The sequence below is a fragment of the Sodiomyces alkalinus genome (assembly GCF_003711515.1).
Source record: "Sodiomyces alkalinus F11 unplaced genomic scaffold SODALscaffold_2, whole genome shotgun sequence".
In the NCBI taxonomy this organism is placed as follows: Eukaryota; Fungi; Ascomycota; class Sordariomycetes; order Glomerellales; family Plectosphaerellaceae; genus Sodiomyces; species Sodiomyces alkalinus.
In genome coordinates this window covers 119,742-139,223 of record NW_021167080.1, presented here as the reverse complement: position 1 = coordinate 139,223, position 19,482 = coordinate 119,742, and the positions used below count along the sequence as shown (strand labels likewise).

General features: G+C 45.5%; 3 protein-coding genes across 3 annotated transcripts; 2 read left to right on the top strand and 1 right to left on the bottom strand.

Moving 5' to 3' along the window:
* Window positions 1-472: 472 nt before the first annotated feature.
* On the top strand, window positions 473-3,158 carry SODALDRAFT_290100 (forkhead box protein K2). The gene is made up of 4 exons (XM_028608637.1): window positions 473-784; window positions 870-1,883; window positions 1,951-2,768; window positions 2,853-3,158. Exons 1-4 carry the CDS (start codon window positions 671-673, stop codon window positions 2,935-2,937), a joined length of 2,031 nt encoding a protein of 676 aa, XP_028467953.1. The 5' UTR covers window positions 473-670; the 3' UTR covers window positions 2,938-3,158.
* Window positions 3,079-7,714, bottom strand: SODALDRAFT_290096 (eukaryotic translation initiation factor 3 135 kDa subunit). The gene is made up of 4 exons (XM_028608636.1): window positions 7,310-7,714; window positions 7,144-7,230; window positions 7,013-7,068; window positions 3,079-6,955 (listed from the first exon to the last, which is right to left on the bottom strand). Exons 1-4 carry the CDS (start codon window positions 7,353-7,355, stop codon window positions 3,338-3,340), a joined length of 3,807 nt encoding a protein of 1,268 aa, XP_028467952.1. The 5' UTR covers window positions 7,356-7,714; the 3' UTR covers window positions 3,079-3,337.
* A 222-nt stretch (window positions 7,715-7,936) lies between these two features.
* On the top strand, window positions 7,937-9,208 carry SODALDRAFT_329808 (30S ribosomal protein S10). The gene is made up of 3 exons (XM_028611051.1): window positions 7,937-8,039; window positions 8,118-8,625; window positions 8,691-9,208. Exons 1-3 carry the CDS (start codon window positions 7,989-7,991, stop codon window positions 8,849-8,851), a joined length of 720 nt encoding a protein of 239 aa, XP_028467951.1. The 5' UTR covers window positions 7,937-7,988; the 3' UTR covers window positions 8,852-9,208.
* Window positions 9,209-19,482: the final 10,274 nt, after the last annotated feature.

Here is a 19,482-nt window from a genome sequence, read left to right as displayed (position 1 = left end):
AGCTACTAAGCTCTATAGCCGATTTAAGCAACTCGTAGACCTTTATATTAAGACCTTCTAGCCTACTACCCTTCCCTATAAGTCTAAAGAGACTAATAGGCATACTATTAAATATAGACTAATAACTTAAGTTCCGTAACTATATTAAGGTATAGATACGGAAAGAGCTTAAGGTCGCTAACTATATACGGGGCCCCGCCCGGAACCTTATTTAGACCTAACCTAGCTTTACTTAGGCGAGTAGTGCTGGCCTATATACCTATTACTAACTATTACGCTATAGAAATATAGTAGGAAGGAAAAAGGTCCCCCGCCTAAGGCCGTGAGGATATAATTAAAAAGAAACGCAGTATTAACTAGGTCTCGTCTTTAGATTAAATTAGAGTCTGTCGCATATACCTTGTACAACTAGTATATAAACCGGCGATACGTTTCTGAGGGCTAGTCATCGCATGATGATTGCACACTATCGCGGTACTGCAGCACGATTCCATCAGCAGAGCTAGGTATTTGCGCTGCCACCTAACTGACACTTTCGAGAATTTCCATGTAACCCGCTGTCGACAATACATTCCCGCTGGGCTCGAGTTTGCGAACTTTGGGTCTCTTCCTTACCTGTCTGGGAGAGGCCGGTACAGTTACTACCTACCCTACCTTCGGAGCCATCGGGATGCCCCCATCGACGAAGCGCACTCAGAGACCTCGTCGCGACCCGCGTCAAGAGTCTTCTACCGCCCAGGCTGAGGAATCCTCACCGACACGTCCCGCGAAGCGCCGTAAGAAAGTTAGTGATTCATGAAGTCCCGTCTGGTCAACTTAGGGCTCTGCTCGTATTGGCTCATTGCAACTAACGTCGCAACGCTCTTAAGGCGCAGGATGCGCACCTATCCGGGCAGGCTGAAGACGCGGAGTCTTGTGCAGGTGACGACCGTAAAAATCCGATAAAAGATGGCGATCAACTCCTCGCCCAAATCATCCAATGCCTCCTCTGCCCAAAGGAAGGCCCGGTACAGGCAAGCAAAGATCACGCCAATGCGATCCATGAAGCCAACCGGGACGGTGTCAAAGCATACGCTAAAATTGCCGCTCAAGACTGGACATTTTACGTCACGAAACTTAACGTCAACATCGGCCGGTCGTCGGAACCGCCCGGCCCGGCTGCCCACGAAGAGGACGTAGATGACGACGACTGGATGCACATCGACCTCGGACCGAGCAAGATGGTCTCACGACAACATGCTCGTATATTTTTCAGTCCCGAGGATGAGAAATGGTTTCTCGAGGTCAAAGGTCGCAATGGCATCAAGATCAACAACATCCCGTTAAAACAAAGCTGTTGTCGGCCTCTCCAAAGTGGCGACGTCCTAGATGTGGGTGGTAACGAAATGATGTTCGTCTTACCCACTGAGATCAGCACACTTCACATCCATCAGATGTACCTAAAGAGGGCAGGGCTGTCTAGACAAGATCTGGCAAAATCCCTCCCCTCTGCATCTAACGTAGCGTCTTTTGAGGACAACCACGGCCTTAGCACCTCCGGAGCCCCTCTCCGCACTCATCACCAGTCTTACAACCAGCCCATTGCCCCCACCCCTCCTAACTACAAGCGTCTTGGGACCCCTCCACCCGCTCCGGACAGGGTGCCTCCTTCCGATCACAAATCTCCCGGCTATTCTGGCTCAGGCACCCTTTTCCTCAGCCCCAATGAGATCGATCTGAGTCACGACGACAATAAGCATGTGAAGCCCCAGTTCAGCTATGCTCAAATGATCACTCAGGCCATCATGAGCGCCCCGGATGGCAAGCTTAACCTCAATGGCATCTACACATTCATTACTACCAATTACGCCTATTATAGGCACCAGCCACCGGCTGGCTGGCAGGTAGATTGCTCACCCAGACGAGAGACATTTTACGTTGCTTTGGCTGCGTTGCTGACGCTACATGCAGAACTCCATCCGACACAACCTATCCCTGAATAAGGCGTTTGACAAGGTCGCGAGATCCACTGATGAGCCTGGTAAAGGGATGAAATGGCAGATCGTCCCCGAGGCACGTGAAGAGATGACTCGGACTGCGTATCGAGGCGGTCGGGGTGGTCATAGGGGCTCCTCGGCGCCGACCTCGCCCAGCCACTTAAACTACATCACGCACGGTCCTAGCGATGTCATGTCCAGGGAGTCCAGTTCTGCGCGGAAGAAAAAGATGCCGGCTGCTATATCTCCGTCACCGAAGTCGGGATTCCGAGCGATACAGATGACCCCTGATCGAGCCACGCGTCATCTACCTTCCATGGCCGCGGTTTTGACAGCAGACGGCAGCCCTCTCCCACGGTCGCGGAAGGCAGCCGCCGGACCAACCCCTTCAAGTTGCTCAAACTTACAGGATCAGTCCCCGACGCTGACCTCCTCCTATCTGCCAGATGAAGGGGCCTCTTTTGTCACGCCAGCACCACACCGCGTGCACCCCAGGCTGGCACCACCAAGTACTGCACAAAGACCAAGCCAACACATGCCAACAAGTTCCCCAGCCCCGTTCTGGAAATATGCTGACATCGGAATCACGCCGTTGAAACCCGTGGCTCACCTGGACCTTAGTCCGTCGAGATTAGCCAGGGGTTTGACCGCTCATGGCAGTAGCCCGCCCCTTGCGGGCAAGTCACCCCTTCTTTCCCCGACAAGAGGCGTCGAGGCTCGAGGGAGGGCGGTGGAGACGCATCCGGTCCCATTGCTTGAGATCGATGAGGATCAGGGGTTCGACCTGGCAAAGTGAGTTCAGGCATGCATATCTTACATTCTTCTTCCCACTTCACGCCTTATTTATTCAATTCGTCTTCATTCTAACGGCTTCAGGGGCTTCCAAAGCATCGGTTCCTACCATGCACCCGGTAATCGAGGCCTGTCAGTAACTGACGGCCGTAGTGGGAGCAAGTCATGACTGCGAAGTAACACTGCCCTGTGGGATATAAGATGACAGAGAATTTGACGACCTCATCGAGCAAAGATTCGACAGCTGAACCCGGACAGTACCACAAGTTTAAAGGTAGTCAGTATCCGTGCCATTGATAACGGAATGAAGCCTTCGAATTCGAAGAGTGAGGATTATATTTGTTACAATGGGGCATCTAGTAATGTCCGTGATCCCTGCCCTCCAACGTGCGTCCCCTTCCAGTTTGTTTTTAGCCCCTTGATGCAATGTAAAGCCATCCCATATGTCTAGTGAAACAACACTGTTCCAATGGATTGTAGTTACAGGTATCCGTACACTATGACTATAGCTTTTGGCCGCCACGACCATCGATAGGCCAAAAGAGAAGCTCACCAGGGCAATGGGCCGGCTACACGGCACGGGCCTCACCACGCCGCTTCGGATTGCCCCTGCTGGGCCGCTTGCTTGTCATGTTCGCCTGATCATTGCCCTCGATGAACTTGATAAGATCATCTATGCTCCGCGAATCAATGTTAGGCGTTGTGGTGAGCGGGGATTTTTGAAAGGTAGAAGGCGAAGCCTGCGAGTGACTCGCCGTGTTAAAGGGTCCTTCTCCAGGAAACCGAACGCCAGGACGTAACCGTCTGTTTTGGACGTCCTTCGCATGCTTCGCGATGGAAACGGCATTCTGCGTCAGCTGCTCCAGCCAATTCTCTGCCTCCTTCGTGTTCTTATCCTCCGGTCCCAGCTTAGATAAGAATATGCTGTACGACTCACGCATCCGGTTGACTGCACCCTTGGAATCTTGGTCGAGCGCCAGTGCCTGAGCGAGCTGGAAGAGGAGCGTGGCAGCATTGATGGAGCCCTTGCCGAACACCTGTTCGCAGACCCTCAGTGACTCCTCGAACCATAGACGAGAGTGGTGGTAGGCCTTGAGGTGTTGTAGCATCACGGCGCCGTTGTTGATCGTGGTGATGGAATCGGGATGGTCCGGCCCGTAAATAATATTCCACAGATCCAGAGCATGTTTGGCAAACATCAAAGCGCCTTTGCTGTCTCCTGTTTGATGGAGAAACAGGCTCAGGTTGAGATAGTTGAGGAGCGTCTCGGCCGAATCGATGCCGACAGTCCGTTCCGAGACTATAATAGCCTTTCGAGCGAGTTCCACGGCGGCCTCTTTCTCATCCAATTGATAGTACAGCATGGATAGAGTATTGTACACCCGCGCTACCTCGGGATGAAGAACGCCGTAAATTTGTTCATGGAGGGAGAGCGATTCCAGAAGGAGCTCTTGGCCCAGCTTCCTTTGCGACTGCAGAATAGAGATACGTCCAGCCTCCAAAGCTTCCTCAGCTAAAGCGCTGCGAGGGCTGGAATGCTTCACGATAGGTACGATATTGACGATGTCGTCCGACCAAAACGTGCATCGAGCCTCGGTGTTACGACCAGGCATCGGCGACATATCACGGTTCTTCTTTTTCTTCTTCTTGCTTTCTCCATTTGTCTGGCTATTAGGCGTGCCGCTCTGGTCCTTCGCTTCGGGCGCAGCAGGCGGGTCGGTTGCTATTTGGGCGAACACGTAGTCCTTGGCCTGCAGCTGCAGACCAAGCTTCAGTGAGATGTCTCGTAGCAGTTGCAGTGGCTTGATGTCTCTGTGCAGGTCCTCGAGCCGGTATCGGAAGCGCCTCCAAGTCTCATCCACAACCTGTGAGCGGAGGGAATAGGGGGTGACTGTCTCGAAAGAGAAATCGCTTTCCAAATACAACGCCTTGAGGGATGGATCGATGTCGGGAACTGGTGCGGGGTTCAACTGAACCCCTAACAAGCAATTCAAGAGATGGGCCACGCATGATGAAGTAAGAGGAGCAGGCGTCTGCCGCAGGTACGCTGACGCAATGTGCTTGAAAGATCGGGCGATCATGTCTTGCACGCAGATGTTACGCAGGCACTGAAGACTTGGGTCCGTACTCAGTGAGGCAACGCGTCCAAGGTATCGGATATTGATGCCCCTCTTGTGAAGCAGTCGGCTGAGCGCTTGGCCATCCATTGGGAAGCTTGTCTCGCATTCTTTCAATTCCCGCAGCAGTTCCGGAATGACCTCATCTGTCAAATAATGGCAGGCGAGCCGAACATCTTTCTCGTCAGCCTCAAGTTGACGCCTGTCCTCGTCAGTCTGTGGGTCTTGACCACTGAACACGTCAGGATTTAGCGAGAAGCTGAACTTTGACAGGTCGATATGGTCGTCGTCTTTCTCCGCGCCGGACGACCCAGACGTTTCGTCAGTAGCCGCAGTAGAAGGGTTTTCGACGTCAGGCAAAGCGCCGACCGCTTTCTCAGACCTTGACGGACTAGCCTTGGGTCCCCGACCTCGCCGGGCGAGTTCCGCATCCACCCACTCTTTCATTTTCTTGCGGCAAAATGAATTTATAAGTTCGGGACGAAGAACGGTCATGCGATGAGGGTATTCCGCGAAGTCTCCTTCCTTGGTCGATATCTCGAGCCAACCAACGTCCAGGGGCGTCACTCGGTAGAGATCGAGAACGTATTTGCGGCCATCAGTGCCCATCAGGCCTTTTGTTTCAACACTTGTCTCCAGATCGACGCGTTGGCCATCCTTGTTCCACACAGGGTGCTGTTTGACCTTCAAATCACGAGATAGTTTCTCGAACACCGCAATGAAGCGCTCATCAGCAGCAACGACATCCTTGCCTTCCACGGCACCGTAGTCAATTTGATTCTCGCCCGGCTCGCGTGGCTTGAAAATCCCTGGCACAATGCTCTGGGCGACAATGCGTTTCCCCAGGTAATCCACAACTACAGTCGCGGTCGTGTAGAGACCATCGATATCAAGCTGATTGACTAGCCTCACACCAGACACGTCCTTGGCCGTGGCAACCCTTGCAGCCTCGTCTCCGCCCTCAGAGGTGAAAGTCCCGACGCCATCAGCTCCGAAGGAGAAGAAGATGTTGTTGTAGACGAAAATCTGTGCATCCTCGCATTCTGTTGGGTTCAAAGGTTGGATCTCGCCTCGGGCAACCATGATAGCACCCCGTGTGGCTGCATCGTTATAATCGGCAAACAGCTTGGAGATGAGACGTTCGCGGAAAACTCTGTCCTGAACAGTCTCCTTGGGCAGCTCTCTTGCGGACTGTAGCTCCTCATTCCAATCTCGGAGAGTGTCCGTATTGTCACCTCCGGCCAAGAGGTACGTCTCTTGTGAGCGAGTAGGATCGGAGACATGAGACGAAAGAAGGGATACTGTGGGCGGAACTACCCAGGGCGCAGCAGGGAGGGCATTCGCAATCTGGATCGTGGCAAGAGGGTCCCGTTGAGTGTTGAATTGCTGTAGAGCACGGAAGGCAGCTTCGAAAGACGGAGACAAGAAGCTCAGGAGATGAAGAAGAGAGTGCGCAGCATGCCCCTTCGGTGGTGGCTTTGGTTGGGGGTCAAACTTGCCATTGGAAGACTTGTTCACGTAGAAGCCTCCAACGTGAGACGTAATATGGTGTTGCTCGCCCTCCAAGGTCGCAACGACGAGATAGAGCAGATGTCCTCTTTGTCTCAAATGACAGGGCGGGGGATTCCAAGACGAGAGGCATATCGATTTGACTGTCTTTGGAGCTTCTTGAGCCTCAGGCGGCAGAAGCTTGGTAACAGAGGCTGAAGCGCGAAATTCGTACTGCTTCAAATCATCTTCTCTGTTGTCCTGCACAGCCTCGTCTCCCTTGGTGTTAAGAGTGTCGAGCAAGGAGAGGCCTGGAGATATTCCCTGCACAAGATCGGTGCGATCCCCAGAAGCCCCGATAAGTTCCCGAATCCTGACTAAGTGTATACGGGCCTCCTTCTCCGTGTAAGGGTCCTGGACGAGAGTAACATGCGGCTGATCCGGGCTGATCACCTCAGAGACAGGTAAGAAATCATTGACACGGCTGCCTTGGTACTCTAAATGAAAACAGGTGTATCGGAATGCAGCAGGCAAATCGATAACGGACTGTCGGACTTCGTGAACTTGCTCGTGGGGGGAAACCTTGTCGAAGTTAGTCAGACAAGCGGAGGAACGACAACGAGGAGTATTTGGACTTACCAGAATGTTCATCGAACGAGGTTCATGGGGAAGGTGTATGGTAAGGTTGATAAGGGCTTGACTCTGTTTAGCATATTTCTGGCGCCAAGTAGACGTGGGGTAAGTGGGTACTGGGAGGCTATCGGTATTACCTTCATGAGCTTGCTCACCATCCTGGACCACTGCTTCTGAATGGTGCGATGGTGTCTCCGGAGTCGGGTTCGCCGTCGCGGCATTATCTGTGATGGTCTTAGCCCGAACTCGAGTACGTGTAGCCGCGTGCGAGGCCAGTGACGATGAGGGATGAATGAAGGTTACTTTGACAGGTCGTCGAACCTAACGCTTCATCAGATACGGTCGCCATGACTGTCCGTCACCCAACTTATTGTTAGGGTTGGGTCGATGATAAAACGGATGTCGAATGACGTTTCAAGCTCGTTTGTCATTCGATATTTCGGGGTTCAGTCGCTGCACATGTAACGGTGCAGGCTTTGTACGACAGCTCGCCGGGGCAGCTTGAAATAGGGCTGAGAGTTCACGATGAGGCGGCCCAAAGATAAAGTATGCGATCCGTTGAGCGGAAATATGTCGTTAGAAGAACAATCGAAGACATAGAAGGACCGAAGATAAAGTTGGCAGTGCGATTAGTCCTCCTTCTGCATAATGAAACGTAAAACGTAAGAGGAGTTGGAATGTGCAGTCAGAAGAACTTCGTGGGTGATGCCGGGAAAGAGAAGGAAAAAATTGTTCCTGGTCAATTTCCGTCAGCCGGCCAATTGGCCAACCAAGGGCTCTGAAATTCCGCTACCATGGTTACGGCAATGCACTGGCCCGAACCCGCGTCTTGACCAGCAGGGGACATGACGTCCTTCCGAAGTACAAGGTGTGGGTGGGACCACTAAGTGTCGCACGTGATATACCCGATAAGTTTCTTACTGGCAGCGCGAATGCTCAGAAATCGAACCGAATACTGCAATAACTTGGCAATGTTGCGACTATGGGTGGAATCAGATTCCTACAAATGATGCGCCATACTGGGCGGCCCCGGGTGAGTCGTTATTAATTATATTTATCCATTGCCAAATCAATGCTTTATTTCCAATTGACGAGTGATTCATACCTCCAGACTGCTCTTACGGCTTTGGGATCACCCCGAAACATCGGTACAACGGCGTCTGTCCAGACAACCGACCCGGAAACTGCTGTTGCTGCTACGCAAGTGGACTCGGACGCAACAGAATTGCGTTTCCCGCGTAGTGTCCAAGCTCTCTACCTCAAGCCTTTGCGACGCGAAGCCGAGTATGGCATCCCTTCGTGCGACCTACAGTTGCGCTCGTACAGCTTGCGAAATGTGGAATTTTTCTCGGATTTTGCTCTACGTGCGGCTTATTATCTGAAGCTTCCTGCCTTCGGTCCGATATCGCTGCCTCGGATCACCGAAAGATGGACGGTACCAAGAAGCAGCTTCATCTTTAAGAAATCGCAAGAGAACTTCGAAAGAATAACAGTCCGCCGTCTGATCCAAATCCGGGATGGGAATCCCGAGACAGTCCAGCTATGGCTTGCCTTTCTTCAGAAGCATGCCTACTATGGCATCGGAATGAAGGCAAATGTTTGGGAGTTCAGTTCGATGGGTGAGAACGCTCCAGATTCTGTTCCTTTTCTGGTTCGCGACTAAGATCTTATCTCTACAATCCAGGTGTCGGCAAATCGATTATGGTCACTACTGAAGCTACTTCATCAAGCCTCACGCCGACATGGAAGCACCTGGTCCAGCACAAGTCATTAGGCACAATGGAGAAGGTTGAGGAGCTATTGAGGAGCCAGAGGTTCAGCGCTGCAAGAGACGACCGGAAGTAGGTGTTTATTGTATGTAGAGCACTGGGGAAATGCGCCTGGGACTCTGCCCGAGCGTTCTCAGGGAGCTTAATTGGGAGCCGTGGAACGGGCATCATTTCGTCTCAGACCAAGGTACCCATGTTCCCACATCACTATCAGATGCACTCAGTGGCCGAAAGGTCCGTGTTGAACAGACCGTAGTTTTTACGGTTACGTAAAGGACACGGACTTGACCGAAAGATTATAACCTCGGTAGTCCTGGCGAACGGACATCTGCAGAATTTTTACTATATACAAAACGGTAGCAGCAGTTCCCTAACAGTCCTGCAGGGGAGAAGTATATGATCCCCTTGATTAAATTTACCCTTTCATTTTAACCCTATTTTTAACGGTTCTAGTAATGCCATAGCTAATAATTAAGAGTCTTACTAAGTGATAATATATACTTTTACCTATCCTACTATCTTTTAAGAGCTATACTAGCTAAGCTATTATAGTAAGCCGAGAACTATTTATAATTCTACTAAAATAACTATATTAATAAACTACTTTCTATAATATAAATAAGACTAACCCTATAATCTATTATAACTATAAGGACTAGGAGCTATAGGGCCGGCGCTACTAATCGGTAGCTACGGTTAATAATACTTAGAGATATTTATAACTTTATTATTATTATTTTATTATTATCTATCTTACTCCGCTATTCTATCTAATCTATAAGAGCCTGGCTAAGCTATACGGTGCTTCTCGGGTAGCTATAAAGGGGAAACCCGGGGGAATAACCTCTATACTCTTTCTTAGGAGGAGTAGTACTATTACACGGCCGAGATAGTCCCGGTATATCTTAGCTACGTATCTATATTACACCTCTAGGCTAGTAGTTAAAAGGAAGGGTAGTAGGCGAGCGGTTAGGTTAGCCTAGGTACTATATCACATATCAGACTGACAGCTATCGAACAGACCATAGTCTTTTCGGTTACGTAATAGGCCGGATTGCCAAGAGTATAATCCGGGTGGACGTATACAGAATCTGCACTATATAAAATACGGTGGTAGCGTTTCCCTAATAGTCTAACACAGTTATAATTATATATAATTGTCTTAATTAATTTTAACCTATTTATAACGATTTTAACTACGTTTTATCTGATAATTAAGAGTCTTACTTACTAAGTGAATTACCTACTTTTTACCTCTACTACTACTACCGATTTAAGAAGCTATCTAGCTGCGCCGATATAGCCTGTTAACCTATAAATAACTATTAAAATATCGGATTACTAGCCTATTACCTATAAAACCTATCGCGATTAGGAGCTCTAGCGTACCCACTACGTGTCGCACGTCAAAAGGCACTTATATAATCAACTTAGTAGAGCAGAAATCTTATATATATATATTATATCAAGGTATATCTAGGAGAGTCTCTTATGCCCTTAATTTAGGTAGTAAAGACTCTATTATAGGTACTAAGTCATTTAGATCCTATCCGGTCTTTTCCAGTATCCGCCCCTATTATATCCTAATACCCGAGGTCCCCGATATCCGAAGCCCTTAGTTATAGCGTGGATCCCCCCTAGATCCCCTATAGACCACGTTATAGTCCGTGTGCCTATACGATACACCCCCTTAGTTAAGGTGGGTCTTCCCAGATCAACTAACTAATCAGAGGCTTTGGTTTAAACTAAACGCTCTTAACTTTTCTATCAAAAAATCAACCGCTAGGGGAAAACGCCCTTATAAAAGAAGGGATCTAAATCCGCCCTATTTAACCGTTTAATTTAATTCCATCTTAATTAGCTCCTCGATCCTAATTAGCCGGATCTACTTAATCGGATCTATATCTATCGGATCTGCTACGCCCTCGGGGGCCTTTATAGTCGCTACGGCCGTGGCTTTAGCGCGTTTAATCTCTTCGTGTAGTTGTTTAGACTACTTAATACGATCCTTTTAATTAGTTAAATTAAGCTATTACTATAATCTTTTAATCCCTGCCTCCGGTAGTGCCTTTATTAAACCGTCCGCGATTATCTCCTTCGTGTTAACGTATATAACCTTAAAGAGGCCCTGCTATACTAACTAATATACCCACTAATTAGAAATATCGATATACCGTAGCCTTATTAGCAGGCATTATACCTTTTTATTAACGAGGTTAATAGTCTACTAATTATTATAGTATAGCTATAGTTACTATTAGTCTAACCGAAGCTCTAAATCCCTTAATATCCGGCTAACGAATAACGTCTTTTTAGCGGCCTCTATAAAAGCGAGCAGTTCCGATTCTATTAACGATATCGTGACTATCGGTTATTTACCCGCTTTCTAATTAATAGTGCCGCCGAAGAGCTTTATTGTATATCCTTACGAACTCTTACAGTCTGGATTATCCCTAAAGGACGCGTCGCTTACGGTTAGGAAGAGTCTATCCCCACCGAATTCCAGGTAGTAATACCTTATATAGTATAAGAATAGCAGCACTTATTAAGCTCTCTTAAGGTGGCTAGAGGAGGGGTTAATATTATATTAGGAAAGTTTCGAATAGGCGAATACGATATCGGGTCTTATCACGATAGCGGCGTATAGGATAGAACCGATTATACCCTAATACCAACGGACCTCTGGAATCGTCGCGCGCGTGCTATCACGTGGTATTAGCGGTTCTATTATTAATAATAGGACCTTTAGTAGTCTTCGACAGAGTATATCTACGTAGTATTTAACCACGATCTTCTCCACGTAGGAGGATTATAATAGCTATAATCTACGGGTAGCTCTATCTCTTAGGACCTTAATTCCTAGGAACTAACGGATTTCTTCGCCTCCTAATAACCTATAGCTTCGTTTAAGGGCAGTCTTAAGGTCGTTAGCGTCCGTCTTGTACTCTTTATAGTATATAAGTTCGATATCGTTAATATAGAAGAATAGGATTAAACTATCGCGGATTATAATATAGGGGGTATTAGGGATGGCTATAAAGCCTATCCTTTATAGCGTGCCGCTAAATTCCTCTTACTATAATAGTAGCGATACCCTTAAACCGAAGAGGGCTTTCCGTAGTAGTAGGACCATACCTAGTACTTTATAGTCTCACGACATCTTTATAGATAGTTCTTCTTGAAGGCTAGCGTTAACGAACACGTTAACGGTATCGAACTACCTTATTTCCAGATTAAGTTATACGGCGATCGCTATTAGTATACGGAAGGACCGCGAGGCTAATATAACGGCGTAGTTATCTTCCGTTTCTAACCGTTTTTATTAATCCCCTCGCACTATAAGGCGTGCTTTACACTTAAGGAGGGTGCCCTCCTTATTAAATTTATAGGTATATACTTATTTATAGGCGAGGACTTATTACTTATTAGCCTAATCACCGCCTACCTCCTACTAGTAGCCTATTTATCGGTGCCCCTTAAGGTATTCCCCCTCGGCCTATAACCACCGCTCCCGTAACGGGTAAAGGCGTATATCGCGGTAGTAGTTTAGTAAAGGCGGGAGATCCTCGCGGGTTATATACGATAGCGGCTAAAAGATATTAGAGGGAGTAGAATCTATAGTACTAATATCGCCGTCGTTAATAGCTTACTTCCTCGCGCGTATAGGGTTATAAGTCCTTCTAGCATTAAATAACGCCTTTTAGGCGTTATCGTTCTATACCTTCTCGGTCTTATAGATATTTATAATAGATAGGCGCGCGGGTAATAGGCGTATAGCTAATAAGCACCCCCTAGGGGTATCCACGGCTACCCGTTAGTTATTATCGTCTCCTTCCACCTTAACGCCCCTGACCGCCACTAATACCATGAGGAACGCGCGCGCAGGATCTTCCGGGGATATTAAAGGCGTGGGAAACGGTTTAAACCTCGTAGCGGTAAACCGGGGAGTATCCGTAATAGTATTGGTATCCGTAGTAATAGCGGTAGCCTCTCCCGTAATAATAGCGGTAATATCTTCTTAGCCCGTAGTAATAGCGGTATTATTACCTTTACCCGTAGTAATAGCGGTGGTATAGTCTATAGTAATAGTAATAGCCTCTCCTATAGTAATATCAGTAGCGTTAGAGTTACGAGGTTCTAAATCTATAGCCTAGGTATTAGGCTATAGATTTAGAACCTTATAACGAGTAGTAATATAGTCTATAGTAATAATAGTAGCCTCTCTTATAGTAATAGCGACGGCCTTGCCTTTGTCTAGAGTAATAGCGGCAACGTCGCCTTTACCCGTAGTAATAGCGGTAGCGTTAGTGTTAGCATATAAATAAGGTACGCAAAAGATATGTGTATGTATTAAAGAAGAGTAAAAGATACTCTGCGGAAATGTCTAACTATAAGGTAAAAGGAGGGGAAATCGATGTGGATATATCGGTCGGAAGTACTATATCCGAGTATATAAATGGCGTAAGTTATACCCCGATAAGTGTGTGGTGGTATCTGACACACCCCCCCAGAACTATATAATTAATCCTGACTATTCTGCTTAGTTAAAGCTGTAAATCTAGGGTAAAATAGAGCCTAGATATTAATCTAACGGTTAAACGGCTTATTGAAAAGCGCGCTCTTTTTATACCTAAAAACGTTAAAAGCGTGTTAAAATAGGTGGTTAAATTAACCTTAAAACCACGTTAAAACGTCTAAAACGGGTGCCTCAATATTAATCTAAAGGGCACTAAAATAACGGTCAATCAAGGCTATAGATTTTAAACTCAGTATCGCGCCTCTTATAAATTGCCTTAAGCCCCCTGGCTTAGGTCCTCTATCCCTAATAGATATATAAACGCCTTATATTTCTGCAGGGGAAGTACCTTAGTTAGCCTATCGCTGACTATCTCTTAGGTCGAGATCCAGGCGATTAAGACCTTCTTCTATTCAACGACCTATCGGATCTATAGGGCGTCGATATCTAGATACTTTAATCTAGATATAACATAAGGGCGTGGAGCCTCTAAAAGGATTCTTATTTAGTTGTTATCGTAGTATATCGTTAGAGGCTTATTTTTAAAGGTTAAGGTTAGATCGCAGATTAATCGCCTAATCGCGATATACTGCCTAGTAGTAGCAGAAAGGGCTATAAGCTTAGCTTTAGTACTAGAAGTTATAATGCTTATTTACTTATTTGCCTTTTAGTCTATAAGGCTACCGAATAATAATATAGTATAGCCTTAGGAGCTATACCGAGTCTTACGGTTATCCCTAAAGGCCGTGTTAGAAGTATAGTAAAGTGCGTGCTATAGGTGGTTATTACGTGGTCTAAAGTAAAGGTATAGGGACTTAGTAGAGGCGAGGTACCTTAAATACCTGTCTACGGTATTATAATACTATTTTAACGGGTTAGTATTAAATTCGGTAAGCCTCGAAGCGGCCTTAGATACGTTAGGCCGGGTCTGATAGGCGGCGTAATTAATAGAACCGACCTTCCGTAGATATAAGTGGATTAATTCTATAGAGGCTTATTAGTCGGTAGTAGATAATTCTAAAACGTTAGGAAAAGGAAAAGGGCTTTTAACCCTACGCCTACTATAATCTACCTATAACGCCTTAATCTTTTCGGTGATATAGTCCTTAAAGGAAAGCTAAAGCCGACGTTATTAGCGATCGTGAACTACTCTAATCCCTAGGAACCACTTAAGTAGGCCGAGGTCCTTTACTTAAAAGTGCTGCTGTATCTATTATATAAGGGAATTAGTAGCAGATTAATATTCTTTCCTATAGATTAGAATAATATCGTCCACATAGAAGAAGACGATAAGTTTATTGCTTTTAAAGACGTAATCGTCTTTAGTTAGTTACTTTGGGTCGTATTTACCTAAAACGGAAGAGACCTATTTATACTATAGCTTAGGGGAGCGACGTAGGCTATATAACGCCCTGTGTAGGCGTTGTATGCCGCGCGAGGGTGGTCGCGATAGCTTTAAAAGAGCCTCGAGGTTACTAATAGATATACCTTTTACTGCTTAAAGCAGCGGCTACCCGGGTGGATCCTTAATATAAATCTCTTCGTTAAGGGTGGTGTTAGTAAAGGCGTTAACGGCATTAAGCTAACGAGTCTCCAGGTTAAAATAGGTAGTAATAGCTATTAACGACCTAAAGGTCCTGCCGGCGAGGGTGGAAGCGTAGGCGTTAAGGTGGTTTTTAGACTATTAATCGCCTCGTACGTATAACCTCGCCTTAAACTTACTAACGTACCCCGACGGGTTAACCTTATACTTAAAGACCTATTTAAGGTCTAAGGTATATTGCCTACCCTGGGGCAGCTCTACTGCTTCAAAGGTGCCTATTAACCTAAGTGTATCCACCTCTTATACGGCTGCCCTGAGCCACTGTAGCTTATAGGGGCTTTTAAGTATCTAAGACTAATTTAACGGTTCCTTAGGTATCTCGCGGCGTAATAGCGGCTTTTTCGGCTTCTCGAAGGTGAAGTGGGAGACGTAATTATCGTATCTAGAAGGAGGTCGGCGATTACGAGCAGGCCGCCCTATAGGGGTAGGCGTTAAAGCTAAAGCAGGCGAATAAGAGCTTAGTTATTAGGCCGGAATAGTAGTAGTAGTAGTGGGATTAGACTTAGCTGCTAAAGATAGGGTTACTACTTATGGATTAGTTGTTTAAGGAGTAGCGGTAGTGGTAGTGGCCTCTTTAATAACGGATTGGTCAGGTGATAATAATCCATTCCAACGGTATTATCGGTAGCCTCGCCTATGGCCTCCTCTAAGGTAGAGGAAGATCCAGAGGTAGAACCACTAGTATTATCAGATTCCTCTTAATCGCTGCGTATAACCGCCGTAGCTATAGACGTCTAAGGATTATTAGGAGGTGGCGAAAAGGGCGTATAAGCAAGCCTCGAAGAAGAAGAGGTTATTAAAGAGGGTAAAATTAGTGCCGTTATTAAAGAGGGTAGTAAAATAGCAGTTAAAGGGGAAGAACTAATGGTAGGTATAACGGCAAGCACTATGCCTACTACGGCCGTGGTAGCCGTTCCACGTAATACCTCTTAGTTAGTAACCTATTGGTTTTTAGAGGCGTTTTCGGTGGTTTTTACGTTAGTGGTGGTTTTTAATCCTTTACTACTACCGCCGGCCACCCCCCTAGATCTTAACGATTAAGGCTATTATTAACGCCTCCTTCCCTCTTACAAAGCCTTTATCGTGGAGTTCTGCTACGTTACTATAGGTATACCGAAATCGACGATATCGGTTATAATGCTAAAAGGATCGTGGATTCGCCCTTAATCTAATAGCAGATTAAGCTCTTTATATAGCTCTAAAGGCATATTAGGCTCCTCTCCCCTGTTTTTATAAAGGACTAACTCGTGGAACACGACGTCCCTTATACGTAGGATCCTCCCTAATTTTAGCACCTAAATCCGAAAAATATTAGTGCCTTCGTAACCGATTAGATAACCGATATATACCCTCGGCGCGAGCTTTTCGTTCTTATGCCTCCCTCGCAGGTAGTTAGTAGTCAACGCGTTCGCCTTAGAACTATACCTTTTTAGGTGAGTAATTAAGGGATTAGTTCCGGCTATAAAGCTAACGATACCCTCTTTTTATAGCCACGCATTTAATACTTCCTCGGGGGTTTACTAGCATAAATCCCTATATGGAATCCGGTTATATAGGTAAGTAGCTACTATAATAATCTCTGGCTATAAATCCTATTAGAAGCCTAAGGTATCTGCTAATACCCTCGCGATAGTGAAGATAATACTCTTATACTATTCGGCGTTAGCGTTCTGTACGGCTATATAAGGAGCCGATCTTTCTAGCAGGATACTATAATCTAAAGACTAGTTATCTAGCTTCTTCTATAATGCCCTCTCTCCGTCGAGTCTAATCACACTAATAAGCAGCCTATACTGTCTTTATAAGAAGAGTTCGATGTTAGCTATCGAGGATAGAATATATTTATACCCTAGTATCGTTCTAGTCACGTTTTTATACCTGTAGGGATTATAGAATAGGGTAATAGTATCGTCGCCGTTAGCGGCAGGATCCATAGAAAACAGATCCACGTTAATCCTCTAAAAAGGCCTTATTAGCCTATAGGTGGGTGGACGTCGCGATACTATTCTTTTTACCTTACTAATAACGTAAGTCTCGTAGTCCACCACTAAAGGTGCCGCTCTTCCTCCTTTTAAAGCCACGATGCCTCCTATACACCCTTTTAACAGCTATGCCAGTGCTTAAGGGTTAGCGTGCCCTAGCCTCTTATGCTATAAACGGGCGTCGGCCACGCTTATAGGCTTTGGTTCTCTCGAGCTATTGAAATAGCTCTGCTATTACTACTATAAGCGCTATAGCGTGCTATCGGTCGGTTTAAGGGTATATTAGCCGTTAACGTCAATTAACGGTAGGCAGGTACATCGGTCTATTACTAAGATATCTCTACCGGTTATAAAAATAGCGTTCTAATCCTTCTATAACCTACGCGTTACTAGCAGTGTTATAGGGTATCTATCCATAAACGCTATACTCTTTAGTATAAGGGTATAAGAACGACCTTTAGTATCTTTAACCTGAAGACGCAGGGTGCCGTACCCCTTTACTGGATTAGAGATGCCGCCACCTGTCTAAAATCTGACGATAGTGGTAGTAGGCTAGAAGTCCTCGAGCAGGTAGCGTTAATTAGTTATATGCCTTAGGGACCCCGAATCGATTAATAACTGATTAAATAGGTCGTTACTAATTACCTATTTAGTCTATAGGAGCGAGAAAACCGACGGTAAGGTCGACGATACCACCTTTTCTCCTATAAAATTAGAGGTAAAATATATATCGGAAGAGCTATCGTCAGAATTCTTTTTTCTATTATTAATAAAATTAGATACTTCCTTAGACTAATCTTTCTCTGGTGACTTAGCTTTAGACTCTTTTACCTTATTTTTTGCCTTATCGATATCCTTTTTAATATACTCCCTAAACTTCTTTTACTAAGAAGCACTCTAGCTCTTAATAACGCGGTTATAGCGTTCTACCACCTACTTCGAGGGCGTGAAGCCCTTTTAGCGGTGTGTCGGATTAACGTTCGAGTAGCTACTCCACGGGTAGTAGTAGCGTTTAGCTCTTCCTATCTTAACGTAATCGTAGATATATTCCCTTACTGAAGAATCCTCCTTTTTCTGTTACTGCTAACCTCCCTAATTAGCAGGCTACTATCTACTATCTTTATCCTTTCCTAGGAACGTCGCCGTATAAAACGATAATGCTATAGGCTTCTTATTAAGTCTATAGGGATATCTATAGCGTAACTAAACCGTATATTCGTTGATAACCTCTTCTATAGTAGGTTTATCTTCCTTATCTTCTCTTAAAATCTCTGTAAAACACGCCTCTAACCACTCTAAAGCTATAGTACTGATAGCCCTGAAAAACGCGTTAAGTTAATCCTCTATAGTATTAGAAGATCTAACGCTATAAGTCTTCGAATCTCGGTATAGCGATATAAAGTCCTAAAGCTAACACTTATAGGGTATCCTCCGTATATTTTATATATATTCTTCGTACCTCTTCTTAACTAAGGACTTCTAGGTAGCGTTAATAGGTTTAAGATAGTCCTTTAAGGCGATTAGGATATCTTTAACCTCCTTCTTCCCTACGTACTAATCTTTAAGGTTAGGATTAACTGTTTTCGCGATATAGTCGTGAAGAGTAGCTAGACCTCGTTGCTATTACTGATATTTATTCTTTTTTACGTTCTATAGCTTAAACTTACGATTCCAGGTATTATCGTTATCACCTTCTTCTAGGGGTTCCGAGGATTCGAGCTATTAAGGACGTTTAGATTCCTTAAGGTCTGGATTAACGAGGTTAGAGACCTGGTTAGTATAGGCTATCTGTATAATAGCCTTAATCTAACAACGCTATTCTTTTAGTAAGGTAAGGATCGTATAGCCTATCGTGGGTATCGCCGTAGTTAAGGCTATCGTCTGACTAACTAGGACTATAGGGAAATAAACTATCGAAACCGACTATAACGGACCGATTGAATAAGGAGCGTTTAAACGAGATAGAACAAGATAGGATTAAGCGATTTAAGCGATTTAAATAACGGAATAACGGAATAACGGTTAAAATAAAGTAGGCGGACATAGCTAATAATACTAAGCTAACCGCTATAGACTTAAGGCTATTTTGACTGCCTTAAAGCTACAGGATCTATCGGAATAGCTTCGTTTATTATAACGCCGGGCTTATAACTGTTAGCATATAAATAAGGTACGTAAAAGATATATGTATGCATTAAAGAAGAGTAAAAGATACTCGGCGCAAATATTTAACTATAAGGTAAAAGGAGGGGAAATCGATGTGGATACATCGGTCGGAAGTACTCTATCCGAGTATATAAATAGCGTAAGTCACACCCCGAGAAGTGTGTGGTGGTATCTGATAGTTAGAGTCTTCCGACTTAAGATTTAATACGTCTATAGCTATACCCCTTAATAGTAGCCTATTCGCGGTCTTATTAGATTAGGTAATACGGATAGATTATAGGCGTTCCCCGATTTCCTCGGCGGAAGCTATAGCTTATAGCGTTTTAATCCTACTATTAAATATCTTATCTTCGTTAAAGACTATATCTCTCGTGGTAATAATATCCGTTAGGTATAGCAGCTAAATACGGAAGCTATTCGAGGATTAGTATCCAACGTGA